Here is an 18026-nt window from a genome sequence, read left to right on the forward strand (position 1 = left end):
AAAGGTTGAGAAATTTTGGAAATTTGTACTTTTGGCTCTTCCGTCTCAAACGGTTGCCGAGCCCTAGCTTAGTCTAATGTCATATAGTTATTACCCTTTTGCTTCACTCAAGTTCGCGTTGAAGCATAGTATGCAGCACCGCAAAATCGAAAAATTCCTCTCAAACTCCATATACAAAAAACTGTGGCAGGAATGTTTCGTTTACGTTTACCCGAGCGGAATCCACAGATTTATATCGATAGTTGCCTATCGGGACCGTGTGTGGACTGAGAGAACAGCTGACACCCAGGTCAGGAATATATGTTCAACAATTATTCCTGAAGTGAATGGTTCAAGATGTAGGCAAAAACTGTCCACAAAACCAAAAAGAGAGATGAAAATTATTCTTTTTTGTTTTGCAACAATATATGCCGCCACCAACACAATCACTTCATCAACAGAGCGCATTTTTTTCCTTCTTTAATATTAGCAGAATTTTACAGCTGGCACTGTTTACAAAACACAGCTGATTTATTAACCGTGTTTTAGCTATGTTCCACACCCTCACGGAATGACAAGCAAATTCATGGCAGGAATTTTCCGTGGTGCTGGAGACAGGACTTGAATTGTGGTAAATTGGTGATGAACTTTTTTTTGCAAAAATAAATCGATTCCCATAACAAGAATCGATGCTTACACCAAAACCAAAGAATCGATTTTTTGCCAGCTCTTATTCCTGGCACAGTTTTTTTATATCAAGTTTGTCAGGTATTTTTAGCTGGATACCCGGCTTAAAAATAAAACTTAGAAAAGCGTTGGAAGAATAAACATAATTCAAAATATGAAAGACATAGAATCCTTTGAACGGTCTTTAAAAGACTTTCAATATGTCGAAAACTTACGAAGATTTCAGTTTTCGGCTGATATAATTAAAGGAATGGCTAACTGTTCAAAAAGGAAACAGCATATACGATTTAACCCACTATTTCATATAAACGAACACCAATTCCGACAAAAATATCGGTACACCAAGGAAAACGTTCGCCGTATTATTGAAATTGTTCGGGATGACCTCGAGATTGATTGTTATGAACCTATGGAAAGAGAGCAAGTACCTATAGAGCTGCAAATTTTAACTGCGATTCGATTTTGGGGTGGAACTGAGGTATGTATGCATGAAGATTTGTATGTACATGCAAACATACATATGTATGTATACATTTAAAGTATATCAAAAAGTTTATTTACATTGATTCTAAAATTTACCATGGAAAATAAGTTTAAAGATTACCTAAATTTTGTATTGTGCTATTTTTTTTATTTATATAGTACATACAGTAAGCACACACATTATTCGTACACCCTTAACACTCTAGTTTAAACACCTATAACTTGCCGTACAGTTAAATTAAACAGAAAAAAATTATTTTGTATCAAAGATCAACATTTATGCTATATGTTATTTATGCATATATATGTATGTATATAAAAATGAATCCCTATTTCCCTTGGTCCAGACATCACGCGTGAAGGGCTGGACCGATTTCGCTAATTCTTTTGAAAAAAAAAAATTACGAAAATTGCGCGGAAAATTAGAAAATTTAAGAATATACGGAAAATGTTAGTATTGTTGTATAAAGTAGGCCTTTCCAGGGCTGTCAAACACTGCACAGTGGGGCCTTCGGCTATTTCAGCTTGCTAAATTAATAACTTCTGAACGAATCAAGATGTCTTCATAAAATAAACTGTATTTAATAAGAAAATCTTTCAAAATTTAGTCTGCAAGATTTAATGGGGCTACAATGTCTAGAATAAATAGTTAAAGTTGAACTTTGATTCCGGTGAATATTTTCCTGTTTGCGGTGCATTATTTGCTAAACTTTGTTTTTTTCCATCGATAAATAAATTTTAATGGTTATTATCACTACATATAATAATTTTTTGACAAAAAAAATACACATTTTTTTATTATAAAACGTATTTCAAAATATTTTTTTAATAGTCATCTACCTTGTAAAAAATATCTCATAAACTTAAAATTTCTATACAAGAACTATTTTCCGATTTATTTGGAGATATCATATGTCTAATGAATGAAATATATGAAATCATTAGAATATTAACCTAATTTTGGGGCGTTTTTCAACTTTGACTTGAATTTTAAAAAAAGTATGTTTTTGTATTACCTTTCCCTAAGTTTAAAATCTCTATCTGCAGTTTTTCGTTGTTTGTCTTCTACATCAATAACAGTGACGCCACCTCGCATGAAAAAGTCAAAATTTGGATTTTGAACAGCCCATTTTTGGCCTTTTTTACGCACATAAATTGCTTAGTGGTTAGGTTCTTTAAGTAATATTTAAATATTATAGCTAAAAGTACAATTGAGTGTTTTTTTTGCCGCATTCAGTCATAATTATGTCTAAAAGGCCTCGGACACAACCTTTCCCCCAAAGGTATTGGTGCCCTATGCACTATCGATTCCATCGATTAAATTTTTGGTTTCCGTATCATTTTATCCAAATTTCTCCAAACATGCTTCATGGAACTTAAGTTAGGTATCTGGAGCTGAGCTTTGAGCTGGTTGCCGTGGTAAATGAGCTAGATTTAATCCAAAAATTAATAAATTTGTTGTCAATTTTTGGTTTTATTTACTTTGGTTGGTTTGGATTTGGTTTTATTTACTTTTCGCAAGGTCCAGTCGATTCAATCCAAAATATGTGTCGGGAGACATCAATTGCCAACAAACGGGTTTTGAATGTATGGGGCAGATGAGTTTTATCTTAGCTTGGGGCAGGGTGCAAAAACATTCCTTTCCAACGTTTAAGCTCTCATGAAGTTTACATTTGATTTCGTAATCCAAGGTAATCTAAGGTAGAGTGGTAGTATTGAATAAGCAGTATTAGTAGGTTTGGCCCCAGTCCCACCAAACTAGTCCATTATAAATAGCTACTACCTACATACAAAATTCGTACTATAATTATTCATATGAAATATATTTTTTTATAAGAAATATATTTTTTTTCTCATTTCAACAGCATCCAAAATTGACTGCAATGGCACATGGTGTAAGCTTAAGAACATTGAAAAAAATCACTCGACGCATTGCTTCGGTACTATCATCGAAAGCATCGCGCTACATAAGAATGCCTGCGACACTTTCCGAAAAGGAAAGAATGATGCGTTCCTTTCAAGAATTGGCAAATATGCCGCAAGTGATTGGTACACTCCTACAGACAAGAGTAAGATTTCAATCAACAGATTTAAGAGTTCATGCGACAGATGACGTAAGGGGATCCCAAGCGAACACTAAAGAGATTGTTCATATGCAACTGGTTTGTGATGCGGACCATAAAATAAGAGACCTGGATATACGACTACTAGAAGAAGTTTCTCCAAACACTGATACAGAAATGTTCTCCTTATCAAAAATTAAAGAGCGGTTCGAGCAAAACGAATTTCGTGGTCGTATACTATTGGGAAATGAATCATTTTCCTGTTCTTCATGCCTCTTCACTCCAGTGAAGATTCCACAAAGTCTACAGGAAGAGCTTTATAACCACGCCCATTCGGTTACATATGCCTCTGCAAAAAAATGCCTTAATATATTGATGTTTCGATTTGGTATTCTTGGGAGTAAGGTATTTGGATCTTTTGGTTCAGTAAAGCAAACAATAACTGCCCTAGCTATATTGCATAATATGGCAATGGATTGGTCGGACCCTAGCATTGGTAAAATAGTATTTTCAAACTTCTGGCTTTATATATATTTATAAATTTGTTCACAAAATTTCTCTTTAGATACGGAAACCAGTAATTCTCCTTTTAAATCCTTCAATTCACTAAATGGGATAACATTATCTGGGGAACACAGTAATCGAACACAATTTATAAAAACTCATTTCGGATGCAAATAAAAAACCATACTGTTTCCATTAAAAAATCTGGAGCAGCCACACGGGGTAACAGAGTTCATTTTGGACGGGTTCCACAGGAAACAGTACGTCGTGGCGGCTTATCTGGATATCCACCAAGCCTTCGACAAGGCATGGCACGCCGGTCTGCTAGCAAAGATCAAGCCTATGACCAATCCTCAGCTGCATTATAGTTGTGAGGAATGCCGTGCTGTGGAAAACGACATGCGTTCGTTCATGAGGCAGACGCGGAAGGGCTTCAAAGAGCTGATCGTAGGCTTTAAACAGCAATATGATCGGCTCTTGGCCATGGACACTCAGTTCAGCAGTTTACAGCTGCTGGCTGAGTCTCCGAGGCGCAAGAGGTCTACTCCGCGGGACTTGCAAGTGCCGACTGCCTCATGTCCGCCGCCATCTGAAAAACTTGCTCCGACCACTCCCTTAGTGCAGCAGTTGATTACGTTTGCTACTCCAAGGGCAACGATCGCTGCTGGTGATGCAGATTCGGGAGCCGAATGCGTCACTTCGGAGAGTATGCAGTTAGAAATGTCTGTAGAGTTCGTGTCCATCGAGTCCGCACCCAACCCCTTAACTATCCCCTCAGTTTCGCTCCCAACAGCTAATAGATGTCCAGGACCATCGGATACTGCCATCACAGGTACTAGGCCTGTGGTGCCAAAACCACTGGTGGGAGCTCCACCAAAGCGACAAGTTTTTGTCTCGCGGCTAGCCCCTGACCTTACATCCAATGATGTGACCGCTTTTATACAAAGCAAAATAAAAGTCGTCGGCTTAAAGGTGGAAAAATTTAACTTTTCTTAAGCCGGGGAGATATCTTCCTTCAAGATAAGCGTCTCCTCAACTCAATTTGAAACCATTTGTTCCGCCAAGTATTGGCCGGAGCATTTGATGGTTAAAGAGTTTAAGGCTAAAAAAAAGAATAGGCCCCCCATTACTCTTCCTAGCATTCAGACCAGTGCTCCATCTCCATCCTCTACTTCCACCCATTCAAAAAAACTAACTTCCTCTCTTGTAGTTACCGTCCAGAATGCTAGAGGCTTGCGTAGTAAGCTCAGCACTCTTTTCCTTGAGAGTCTCGCATTCTCGTCCCACGTTATTGTGTTTACCGAGACCTGGTTAAAGCCGGACATCCTTAGTTCCGAAGTTTTGGCAGGTCGGTACACAATTTTTAGAAATGACCGTTGCAGTGGACTCAAACTTCACGTCGGAACATTTCATGGTCCAGGTTCAACAAGACCTGGAATTCCTGTGCGTAAAACTGATTCTCCCAGGCTTTTCCATTTTCATTACTTGCTCGTATATTCCACCTTCCTCGGATGTCTTAATATACGAGCATCACCTGTCCGCTTTAAAAAATTTTTCTTCCTCGTTATCAGATAAAGACCATATGATAGTTCTTGGTGATTTCAATTTACCAGGTACTGTTTGGTCTTCGGTAAACGAGTTTAATAACCTTGTGCCCATGTCACGACAAGACTTTATCGACGGCTTGCTAGACCTAGCCCTGTCTCAAGTCAACCATGTGAAAAATTCCTTGGGTCGATTGCTTTATCTGTGCTTTGTCTCGGATCCGACCATAGCGTTGTTAACACGAGCCCTTCCGCTCACTGTACCTGAAGACTCCTACCATCCTACATTCGAAGTGTCAGTCGATATTTAAAATCAAGACTTTATAAAAAATTTCGAGAAGTTGGTTCTCCCTCTTCTCTTTCTCAATGTAATAGCTCGGTCAAATTTCTCCGTTCTTAACGCTCAATGCTATCAAAACTACCTATCTCGATGCAGGATACGATTTTCGCAGGACCCTAAAAAGTTTTACAGCTTCGTAAATAGTAAGCGTAAAACGTCCGCACATCCATCCTCGTTATCTTTTCTCAATATGTCAGCAAGCAATGATCAGGCAATTGCCGATCTTTTTGCCAAATTTTTCCGAACAGCCTATTCTCATGAAAGCTACTCTGGTCAGCCGTATCCATACAGTTTACCAAGGTCGAATGGCATCTTCAGCCCCTTGTTAAATGAAAGCTCACTGCTTCATGATCTTCGACTAGTTAAGCCGGTGTTTTCACCAGGTCCCGACGGAGTTCCCGGCTGTCTACTTAGGTACTGTGCCGACGCTCTGTGTGGACCCTTGCTTAAACTATTCACCCTATTCATTAACTCTTCATGCTTCCCCCCCATCTGAAAGGAATCTTTTATTATTCCGCTCCATATGAAAGGTAGCAAGTCTGATGCAAATAATTATAGAGGTATATCTTAGTTATCCGCTATTCCTAAATTATTTGAACAAATATTAACTCCGCACTTGCAACATCTCTGCAAATCACTAATATCTCCGTCCCAGCACGGATTAATAAGGCGACGATCAACAACCCCAAATTTATTAGAGTTTACCTCTTTTATCATTAAAGGTTTTCAAGGTAACTTGCAGATGGATGTCATTTACACTGATTTCAGTAAAGAATTCGATTCTGTAAACCATTCCCTTTTAGCACAAAAACTTGACCTTTTAGGGTTTCCGCCTAATCTTTTGAGATGGATTTTTAGCTACCTTCGCTCTAGGTCTCAAAGAGTCTTCTTCAAAAACTCCTTCTCTTCACCTGTTAAGGTTACTTCTGGAGTACCACAGGGCAGCCATCTAGGCCCCCTACTATTCACACTCTTTATTAATGATCTGCCTTCAGTATTAACAAACTCTCGAGTACTCATGTATGCGGATGATGTTAAACTTTGTGTCCAGTATAAGGACATTTCATTTCACTCTCGCTTGCAATCCGATCTCAATAACTTTCAATCATGGTGTTGTGCAAATATGTTACACCTAAATGCCTCGAAATGCAAAGTAATGACATTTCATCGCTCCAGCCCCCTTTTGGCTCCTTATAGCCTCTGCGGTGGTTCTCTTGAGAGAATTACCTTGGTTGATGATCTTGGTGTTAAATTAGACCCAAAGTTAAAGTTTTCTGAACACATTTCTACCATGGTAAATAAGGCCATGGGTGTGCTTGGTCAGTCCAGAAAAACTTTTTACTTTTTGCTCTGCGTGGCCTTAACTGGGATGCAGGTGTGGGACTGCCATATTACCCTCGTAGATTGCTTTTAATAAACCTTTCAACCTTAGTTAGTCGTAGAAAAATGCTTGGTGTGATTTTTATGCACAACCTGATCGAGGGTGACGTAGATAGCCCTGACTTGTTGAGCCTCATAAACTTTAAGATTCCTATTAGATCCGCTTTGTAGATCGAATTATTCCTTGCACGAACCATTTAGGGTCCTTTGCTCGGACTTCAATTCCCTCTACCACATAATATCCACTACTAATTCCCTTCCTCTTCTTAAATCACTAATACTAAAATACCTTTCCCGTAATTAGTTATATTTCTTATCTATCTTTGCATGTTTAGCTCTTTGAGTTGTCTTTAACTATAATTTTCCTCGAATTTTAGTCTAACACCTATCTTTCCTGCATGCGATCGGTTCGGTAACACGCGTCGCGCGTCATGCGGCAGCGCCCCTCGGTTGGGCGGGAGGAGGGCTACGTTTCTGCCTGGGTTCCGCGCGTAACAGGCTTCGGCTTGGTGTCGCATGGGCCACTTGATGGTGCATTCATTTCATATCAACGTCCAGACAAAGACGGGGTCAGCTTGTAGACGCAGGGGTCGGTACAAGACGGTGTCGGATTGAATAGCTCGATTCCAAGACGATGTGCAGTGGTTGCTAGGTCCAGACTGAATCAAAGGGCAGGCGGCCGAATTGCCCGTGCCCTAATGCGAGCGAGAGAGCGACAGATCGAGAGAGTGATAGCAAAGCAAAGGAAAGAAAGAAAGGCGCGAGATGAAGAGGCGAAAGAGAACGGCTGCATAGGCTGCTGCCGTGCGGGAGCATGAATGCGTGCATAAGTTTGTAGGTAAATGAAAATTTAGTTCAGTGGGCAGTGCAAACAACGAACAATAATAAGAATTTACTCTACTGCTGCACCACTTAGTATGATCTACTGATTATTTGTCTGCGTAACCAAACACAATATTTTACGAAAATTTTGGTTTTATTTGGCGCAAAAAATTCTCTTATTGAATCTAAAACACATTTTTGCAGTGTAAAGCAAGGAAACGTACGCACACACACAACTACAGATTTTGAGACAGAGGGCAAAGCTAATAATCAACAAATTAGTGTATTGCTTTCTCGTTCTCTCTACCAAAAAATCAAGTGGAGAATAAAAGACAGAAAAAACCAAAACGTTCTGATCTGACACAGTAAAAATTACGAGACAATGCTTCGTTCGGTCCGTTTTGGGCGTGCGATTCGAAGTTATGAGAAAGCCATATCTCTGATTCAATTAGATTGGACGAAGCGAATACCGAATCCCTGCGAATAGATTCGGTTGCCTGTTAATGCAGGGCTCTAGTACATACATATGTACATTAGGCTGGGCAAAAAAATTTTTTTTCGATATTCAAACGGGACACCCCCTAGTTTTGTTACTTTGGACTTAAAAGTAATTTACATGTTTTTATTTTTTTTTATACCCGTACTCAAAAAAGAGTTAGAGGTATATTAGATTTGTGGTAAAAGTGGATGTGTGTAACGCAGAGAAGGAAACGTTTCCGACCCCATAAAGTATATATATTCTTGATCATCATCAATAGCCGAGTCGATATAGCCATTTCTGTCTGTCCGTCTGTCTGTCTTGTTGAGCGCCTAGATCTCAGAGACTATAAGAGCTAGGGCAACCAAATTTGGTTTCCAGACTCAAGTGATATCCCACTGCTACAAGTGTATTTCAAAATTTCGCACCGCCCCCTTCCGCCCACACAAAGAACGAAAATCTGTAGCAGGCACATTTTTAAAGATACGATATCGTAGAGAATGCCCATATCTACCAGACTGCTGAATCTGAATCAGATCGGATCATAATTATAGCCAGAATGACGAAATTAATTTTCAGTTGCTTCCCCTGCCCCCTCCAGCCAACTGTGCCGCGTTCAGTGCGCGAGCAACCCCTAGCGGAGGAGATGTAGAATCTAAATGGTACATGTATAATCTACATGTTAGATGTAGAATATACATAATATATGTAGATGTAGATAACAGATTGTGACGCCCAGCGCCTAGCGTCACAATAACAACAGCATATTCCGTATTATTATTATTTCATTCCATTTAAACATTTACTTAGACATAAGAGAAACAACCTGAAGATTAATTTAATTAAAAAAGAAAGAAAACAAACAAAACAACAAACAACATGATTTTTAAAATAGCGACCAACCAGGAACAGCCACACACCAAAATATTTAAATCTACGCGCCGACAATGTGACCAGCGATCAGAACCAAACGGCCACACTACAAAATTCAAATCCACGCGCCAACAGTGCGCCCAGCCCTCTGAACCAAACGGCCACATTAGCAGCTGATCGTAACAACGCGTTAGTACCAGAGACCGGAGCCAACAGCTGACTTTTGGCAATAAAAGCAGCCGCAACAGAGCCATCAGCACCAGTCCATTCTTGGACTGCCAAGGGTTGATTCGCTCCCCAAGGCTTTTGGTAAGCATTGATTGCTGTGGTTCTTAGAGCGTACGATTCCTCTATAACCCCACTATCCCTGCTATATACCGTCCATTTCTTTGGAATGCATTGATCACCCACCGTGTTAGAGCGTACGATTCCTCTACCCGGTACTCTTTGCTGGTCTTCTTCAGATTCATTCTCGGAGTGCATTGTCCTCCGGCTTTCCCCTTCCTACTCAGAGCGCATTTTCCTCTGCCTCCCCAACCTTCCTACTCAGAGCGCATTTTCCTCTGTCTCCCCAACCTTCTCCTCGGAGCGCATTATCCTCCGCAACGACCACTTCTCCTCGGAGCGCATTATCCTCCGAAACGACCACTTCTCCTCGGAGAGCATTATCCTCCGCAACGACCACTTCTCTCGGAGCGCATTATCCTCCGCAACGACCACTTCTTTCGGAGCGCATTTTCCTCCGTAACACACTTCTCTCTCGGAGCGCATTTTCCTCCGCAACGCATCTCTCTCTCGGAGCGCATTATCCTCCGCAACACACTTCTCTCTCGGAGCGCATTGTCCTCCGCAACGCATCTCTCTCTCGGAACGAATTGTCCTCCGCGACGCATCTCTCTCTCTCGGAGCGCATTATCCTCCGCCACGCATCTCTCTCTCGGAGCGCATTATCCTCCGCAACCCATTGATCGCCCGGAGCGCATTATCCTCCGCGACCGATCTCCACCAGGTACGACCTGCACGCTGCGAGTAGCCACGTGCGGCCCTGACGACCCTGAAGGAGGACATCAAGGACGATCCAGTTAACCATTCGAGCTATATATAAACTCTGTACGCTTAAGCTAAATAAACATAAAAACCTACTGTTGCCACCATACCCGTGTCGCCTTCTTCTTGAACCTAGAGCCTTTCTTTCAGCTACCACATCCAGAGATCCTACAAATTTCTGTGAACCCCGGCGCGGCGAGCATACCCCGGCCAATTTTTTTTAATGCTAAAATTCTAAAAGATCATATGTTCAAAATCGTAAATACTGACTGAGTACGGGTATAAGTAGAGTCGCGTCTTTAGAAGCGACTCACACGTTCCTTCTTTTTTTTTAGACGTTGCTACCGAATTTTACAAAAAAATGTAAGCAAGAAAATTAAAACAAAATTTTTATGCTGAATGAGTTGGATAATTGGTGAAATCTATTGTATATATATTGATACCATTCATATCGTCATTAATCAGTTATTGGCAGTTAAAAACCTGCTCAAGTTTTTGCGAACAAGTTAACTAAATATATCAACCTCAGCTGAACTTCTTGATTTTCACCAATCGTTAATTTCTTAACAGTAACTAAAAAAAAAAAAAAAAAATACCTTATTATCAATATGAACTAGTTTCTAAGATTCAATATTATTTGAATAAACCGACGAATTAAACGGAGGCAACATACTAGAATACAAACCGTGCAGCGCAGGCTTCTCTGATGCGCACCGGACTCGTTTTCGCGTTCAGACGATACGTATGTGGTTTTTGTGATTGTCTTCTCAAAATACTGCTAATTTAGATCATCACAATTACCAGTTTTTGGTATAATGATCGCTCTGCTTGTATTTGTGCTGCCATGGGTCTGCACTTAGCCGAACAGGGGTTTTTGACATAAATGCAACAGCAATAGTGTGTAGAAATGGTTTGTTAGTTCTGTTTTGGCATTTTGAAGCGATGCCACCTGGTAGAACTACAAATGACTACAAATGTAGTCACAATTTTCACAAAAATTATGCACACGTTTGACGTAAAGAAAGTTTTACTTCAATGAGCTTGTTGGAAAATGCCGATATTTTCGGCAACTCTGACTCCACATTTACAAATAATTTAATCCGTTGGAAAAGTTGACACAGGTTTTTTATTTCTAGACGGGTTACAAGGGGTTGAGGCCGTGGCCGTGAACTACGATTCGATGCGTTCGACAAATATTTTGGACTGATGCGAGAACAGGGCGAAGCAATGCACTATAAGCAGTAATGACATATGTGTGTGGGTACGGGAACGTACTGAGAGAGCGATTTTCAGTATAAGAGATAATGTGTGGCTATGTGATATTAATTTCTTAAGAACTATTAACGGCTTTCGAGTAGGCGTTTGAGTGCGCCCACCTAGCTTGTAATAGAAGGGACCGCAGTAGTCGATTCCAGTGACGCTGAATGCAGGCGAATCCTGCACTCGATCCTTCGGTAGGTCAGCCATTATGTGCTCCACAAGACGAGGTCTGGACCTGCAGCAGATGATGCATTTCCGCAACGCTCGAGCAACAGTTTTCATGCCGCCGATGGGCCAAAACTGCAAGCGAATAAATCCCAGTAGCGACTGCGGACCAGCATGGTGATGCTTTCGATGAAAGTGCATGATGATGGCGAACGTGAATGGATGATTCCTAGGCAAAATGATTGGGTGGCGTGCATCGAAGCCAAGAGTTGAGTGCCGCAAGCGACCACCAACACGAATCAAACCAACGTCATCTATAAAAGGCGAGAGAGATATAATGCTGCTGGAGGACTCCACACAGTTCCCCTTCCGCAGAGCACGGTACTCAGGATACAGGTGGGCGCGTTGAATGATGCGACACAACAAATGCGATCCTTTGCGAAGGTCTTCAGACGAGAGATCAGGTGACTTTTTCTTACTGACGAGCTTATGAACATATCGAAAAATGCTCATCATGACTCCGAATGAGTTAATGTGCTTAAACGAAAGCAAGATGTCGACACGCTCAGACGACAGCAATACTCGATGTCTAATTTCCGGAAGACTGAGTTCGGGCAAACAACGTTCAGGCCAGCTACTTCTTTCGCCTTGAAAGAAAGAAGGTCCATTCATCCACAGACTAGACTGCAAGAGCTCCTGAGGCGCTGGGACATAGCGCCAATCCATGCCCCTCGTAAGTTGCTGTATTGCAGAAATCTTGTTAGAGACAAAATACGTTAAATTTGGATTGTTCCTCTCGCAACCAAGACAGTACCACAGTTGAATCTGACCAGCAATGGATCGGGCAGTCGATGGTATCCATTTTTCTAATTTCGCGAAGTAAATTGGCTAATAGGAACGCTGCACATAGCTCAAGCTTAGGCACTGTGAGGGTTTTCAATGGTGCAGCTCTAGCCTTCGAGCAAAGCAAATGTACCTCATCGGCGGTATCCTTAAACGAACGAGCATAGATACAAGCCCCATAGGCCTGGAGGCTGGCATCACAAAAGGCATGCAACTCAAACCTTGCCTTAGGTTGAAGTATGTAACGCGGAAATGTAGCGCGACCCACATTAGCGAAGTCCTTGCAAAACTCAGCCCAAGCCGATTCCAGTGGCTGAGGAAGACTTTCATCCCAATGCAGCTTGTCTCTCCACATGCGCTGCATGATGATTTTCGCTCTTGTCAATGTGGGTCCAATCAATCCCATAGGATCATAGCACGGTGCAATGGTTGACAACACCGAACGCTTAGTGTGCTTGCCAACACCGAAGTAAACACATCTGAACCTACTCATTTTTCTAATTATTGTGATACTTTACTTGACTTATTTTTTGTAAACCATAGTCACAATGTTTCTACGTTCAGTCAGCTGTCTATGCCAATGTTTTCAAAACATGACTTAATTTTTTGACCTATAATATTAATACAGACTTAAACGAAAACATAATAGTTGCTAAGAATAAGTGCTGACTTGAATACATGTGACTGGGACTCTATATATAACAATCCTAATATTGACTCACAATTGACTGTCCTCCAAAATAATATAATATACCTATATAATAGATCAATAGTGGCAAAAACTGATAAGCCTCGTGGCAATCCCTGGTTCAACACGCAAATTTGAATATTAATAAAAAAACGCGACATTTCATTTCGAAAATGGTAGCGGTACAAAACAAGCCAGCATGCTGAGCAATATAAGCTACTTAGGAAGAAGGTGATACAATTAAACAACTCTGAGAAACGTAAATATTTGTTTAACAAATTCATTAAGGCAACATCAAACAAGCAGACATGGTCCTACATTAAGCAGCTGGATATTGGTAAATCCAACAATGAACGCATCTGTGATGTTGCTCCTGATGTACTCAATGAACAATTTTTAGACTGCAAAGTACCTGAAGTGACTAAAACTGACTATGTTGAGCATTTGCCCCAAAATCTATATAAAAACTGTGATGATATAAACTGCTTATATGATAATGGTACCTGTGATAATAGTTTTAGAACCGGTACCAGAACCAGCATAGGAACCAGCACATCGGAACCATCATTGGAACCCGCACATCGGAGCTATCATTGGAACCAGCACATCGTTACCAGCCCACCAGAACCAGTGCCGGAACCAGCGCGAGCGAAGAGAAAGAGATTAAGAGCAACGACAACGACACAAAAGAGAGCCGAACCACCTGCGCACCCACATCACCGGGCTTGGACCACTGCTCACGCCGTAGCGCAGGCGCACGCAACAATGAATAGCCGAGAAACGCGCAGACTCTCAGCCACAAGCGCGATCGAAGGAACTCCCACCCACCCACAGAGCCGAGCGAGGACCGCTGCCCACGCCACATGGAGAGACTCACCGACTCCCGTGAAGAAGAGCGGAGAGAGCCGAAAAGCCGGAGCGCCAGCAGAGGCTAGCGGCAGAGAAACACAGATTTGGGAGCCAAGGAAGGCACGCGCCAAACAGAGGATCGGGACAGATGTCTAGAACTGGCCGGTCGCAAGCGGAAAAAGAAAAAGTGAAAGTGGAAGCAGAAGACGAGGAGCGGAACAGGAGCCAACAGAAGTGGAACACCAGGAAGACAGGAGCGGAGCAGGAAGGAGAGGTGTCAGCTGGCCTCACGTAGATGAGAAGGAGAAGAGAGATAGGTGCGATCGTAGGGATTAGGGACACACACACACTCACACAGACACTAAGCTAGTTGGACAAGCGTACGAGTGTCGAAAGTGAACGGACGCGTATAAGTTTCCTCCAGTGTCCAAGCAAATTTAGAAGCGAAGATCCAGCTAAAAATAGGGCAAAAGTGAACAACAGGTGTCCAAAGGGAAGGGGTACGTACCGAGTCAGGCACACGCTCCAGGGGAAAGCCCTGAGGGATTGTCAGGCTAAAAAACGTTGCTCCATCCTGCGGGGAGGGGCGGAGGGGTCACCCACACACAGCTCCTCGCTCTTTCTTAGCCGGGCCAACAACAATTGACAATTTTCCACGCGCATTTTTGCAATTTTGTATTGTTTGCTCTTCGCGTCGGCACAAGCAGCTGACTGATCAGTCAGTGTTGGAAAGCGCACAAGTCCTCCAGCTGGCAATATCGGCTACCACTTCAAAGACCCCTGGGGCAGGGCCTACAAGCTCGTGGCGAAGAAGCTCTGTGCAAGGAGCAAGGCGCCAACTGAACCCGAAGCGCTCGAGGCCATAGTGCACGCATTATTCCCAAGCGCGCAGCATACGGGGCTAAGACCGAGGATACGCCCTGGTCCGTTCACGGGCATAGTGAAGGTCACGGAAGAAGAGGTGCTGGAAGCCGGGAGGATCCTACACAGGAAAAAAGCCCCTGGCCCCGACGCAATCCCAAACCGAGCGCTGAAAGTTGCACTAGCACTACAGCCATCTGCCTTCGTGGAGGTCTTCAACAAGTGCCTCGAAGAAGGTACCTTCCCATCCAGGTGGAAGAGGCAGAAACTGCTGCTGCTAAACAAGCCAGGTAAGCCACCAGGAGAGCCTTCGTCATACCGACCAATCTGCCTACTAGACAGCGTCGGTAAGGTGTGCGAAAGGCTTATAGCACGCAGGCTTAATCGAGCCATTGAAGAATCGGGTGGCCTATCGGCAAACCAGTACGGCTTCCGCAAAGGCAGGTCGACGCTGGACGCCATCGACAAGATTGTGACCATAGCGGAGAGAGCCATCAGCGGCACACGATGGAAAGGAGGCAGTAAGCAGTATTGCTTGCTGGTCACCCTGGACATCAAGAATGCGTTTAACACGGCAAGCTGGGCAAGAACGTTGGAGGCGCTATGGACGGTAGGCATACCGGACTACCTCCTCTGCGTGATAGACAGCTACCTCAGCGACCGGGTGTTGTCGTACGAGACGAGCGAGGGAACGAAGAGGTACGAAGTCTCCGCCGGAGTGCCCCAGGGATCAGTGCTAGGGCCGCTCCTGTGGAACACGATGTACGATGGAGTCCTCCGACTGAACCTACCAGAAGGCACTACGATAGTAGGGTTCGCCGACGATGCGGCCATCGTAGTAGTGGCCAAGGACCTCGTAGCAACGGAAGCAGCGGCCAACGAGGCTATCCAAGCCGTGGAGACGTGGCTCGACCTAGCGGGACTGCAGCTGGCAGCGCACAAGACGGAGACCGTCTTGTTCAGCAGCAGGAAGAAGGTGGAGTCGGCCAAAGTGATGGTAGGTGGCCACCAAATCACATCACAAAGGGCCCTAAAGTATTTAGGGGTGATGCTGGACACCAGGCTCTCCTTCAGGGAGCACATGGAGTACGCCAACGCAAAGGCAGCGCAGACATGCCGAGCCCTATCGCGCATTCTGCTCAATACCAGGGGACCCAAACAGGAGAGGAGGAAGCTCATCACGAGCGTCATCTCATCCCAGCTGCTATACGCTGCACCGGCGTGGCTTAAGGCGACGAACGTCTCCAGCTACATGCGAGGTGCCGAGGCAACGCATCGACTCTGCGCCATCAGGATTGCCTGCGCGTTTAAAACGGTCTCCGACGACGCAGCCCTTGTCATTGCGGGTCTGATCCCAATTGTGGAGCAGGCAAGGGAAAGAGCAGCGGCGCATGAGCTGACCCTAGCAGGACAGGTCGATACGAGAGAAGCGAAGGAAGCACTAAGGCAGGAGAGCATCCGCAGATGGCAGGCGAAGTGGGACTCCTCAACGAAAGGTCGCTGGACCCATAAATTGATTCCCGACCTTAAGGCGTGGATAGATCGGAAGCACGGGCAGGTTGACTTCCACCTGACCCAAATCCTCAGCGGTCACGGCTGCTTCCGGTCATACCTGAAGCGCTTTGGGCATGAAACCGAAGACTGGTGCCCAGCTTGCGGCCGAGGCATAGAGGAGGACGCCCACCACGTCTTTTTCGAGTGCCATCGCTTCACGCACGAGAGGCATAGGCTGGAGGTGGCACTAGGCACCAGAGTCAGCGCAGAGGGACTAGTCCGCCTGATGGTCTCGGACCCTAAGGCATGGGACGCCACAGCGCAGTTTGCTGCTGGCATCATGCGGGAGCTCCGAGGAGCAGAAAGAGAAAGGAGAGCGACGGTGGATTAAGGAGGAGCGGCTGTGCGAAGCAATGCTTTGCGGCGGTACCGTACAGCATCGCCCCTTCTTCCTACAATCGCCACCATCTACATAGTTGTATAGTTTAGATAAATAGTTAAGTAAGTTATTAAATAAAACCTGAATACAAAAAAAAAACACTAAGCTAGTAGGCAGGACATAAAGACAACTATTAAAACATACACACATCTTTTTTATACATATATGGAAATTTGTAGCTTTGTAGTTTCCGTTCCTCTGCCCCGCTACTCAAGGGTGGAGCCGTATTCAACTACCTTCCCGTCCCCTCCCTCACATGTTTGGGAAGCCAGCCAGTGGTGTCGTACGCGGATGCCCCGGCATCCACGAACTGGTCTTCCCTCTCCCTCTTGTGTAACCTCCTCCACCCCGGTTGAGCATTTGTTGACTCCGTTCCTCCGCCCCGCTACCCAAGCGTGGAGCCGTAGTCCGCTACCTTCCCGTCCCCTCCCCCTTCCCCCTCGCCAACCCTCCTTCCTCCCGGGGACGCCAGCTAAGTGAGACAGTACGCGGATGCCCCTGTCTTCACGAACCGGGCTCTTTCCCCTTCCCTTTTACCTATCCTCCTACATACCCAGGGTCAGCCAGCACCTCGTGCCCGGCCCTCGAACCCAAGCGCGGCGAGGCATCCCACTTCCACGGGGTCTACGTCCCACTGGGCGTGCCCTATGTCCTATCGACCAGGCGGTCCGTCACCGCTGCCCATAACTCTGGGCCAACGCCGCGCTACGTTTACGTCCTACCCAAGCGGCACCTCGCACCGCCTATATGCCTCCCCGACCCCGTCTTTATGGACTTCAATAAAAATCTTGCTGTATTGAAGGCCGGGCCCTGGACAGACTGAGAGGCTGTACCTTGGCTGGAAAACTTCCTTACAAGCCTCTCTATGTTTCATCCACTGCCTCTCCCACTGCAACTTTGGCTGGATCAAACGACGCAGTATGCGTCTTAAATAATTTTCGCTGTTAATCAATTACTCTAAGCTTTAATAGTTAGTATCGCGTCGAGACGCTTGTGTTTATATTTTGATAAAATTTGAAGTCTTGTGTAAGATAGTTTAGGGCGAAGCGGAAGCGCAATAAAGCTCTCTCTCGCTCTTGGCGAATTCGCCCCGCTTCGCCGCCCTAGATAAGTTAGGCTTAAGAATATTTTATAGCGAGAAAAGAAAAGAGTCGATAAATAGTATTGAATTCGAGCGCACGTCCCTTTTTTTAGTCTTCCTCCGTCTTTCTTAAATATATAAAAATT

At 44.1% G+C, this 18026-nt stretch overlaps 1 protein-coding gene across 2 annotated transcripts; it reads left to right on the forward strand.

Moving 5' to 3' along the window:
- The first annotated feature begins 711 nt into the window (after positions 1 to 711).
- LOC111077397 (putative nuclease HARBI1) lies at positions 712 to 3911 on the forward strand. 2 transcript variants are annotated; one of them, XM_022371669.2, is made up of 3 exons: positions 712 to 1144; positions 3015 to 3708; positions 3778 to 3911. In XM_022371669.2, exons 1-3 carry the CDS (start codon positions 821 to 823, stop codon positions 3891 to 3893), a joined length of 1134 nt encoding a protein of 377 aa, XP_022227361.1. In that variant the 5' UTR covers positions 712 to 820; the 3' UTR covers positions 3894 to 3911. The 2 variants fall into 2 exon arrangements, with proteins under 2 accessions (XP_022227361.1, XP_022227362.1); XM_022371670.2 differs by lacking the exon at positions 712 to 1144 and adding an exon at positions 1719 to 1893.
- Positions 3912 to 18026: the final 14115 nt, after the last annotated feature.

The sequence above is a fragment of the Drosophila obscura genome, unplaced genomic scaffold (assembly GCF_018151105.1).
Source record: "Drosophila obscura isolate BZ-5 IFL unplaced genomic scaffold, ASM1815110v1 contig_9, whole genome shotgun sequence".
Lineage (NCBI taxonomy): Eukaryota > Metazoa > Arthropoda > Insecta > Diptera > Drosophilidae > Drosophila > Drosophila obscura.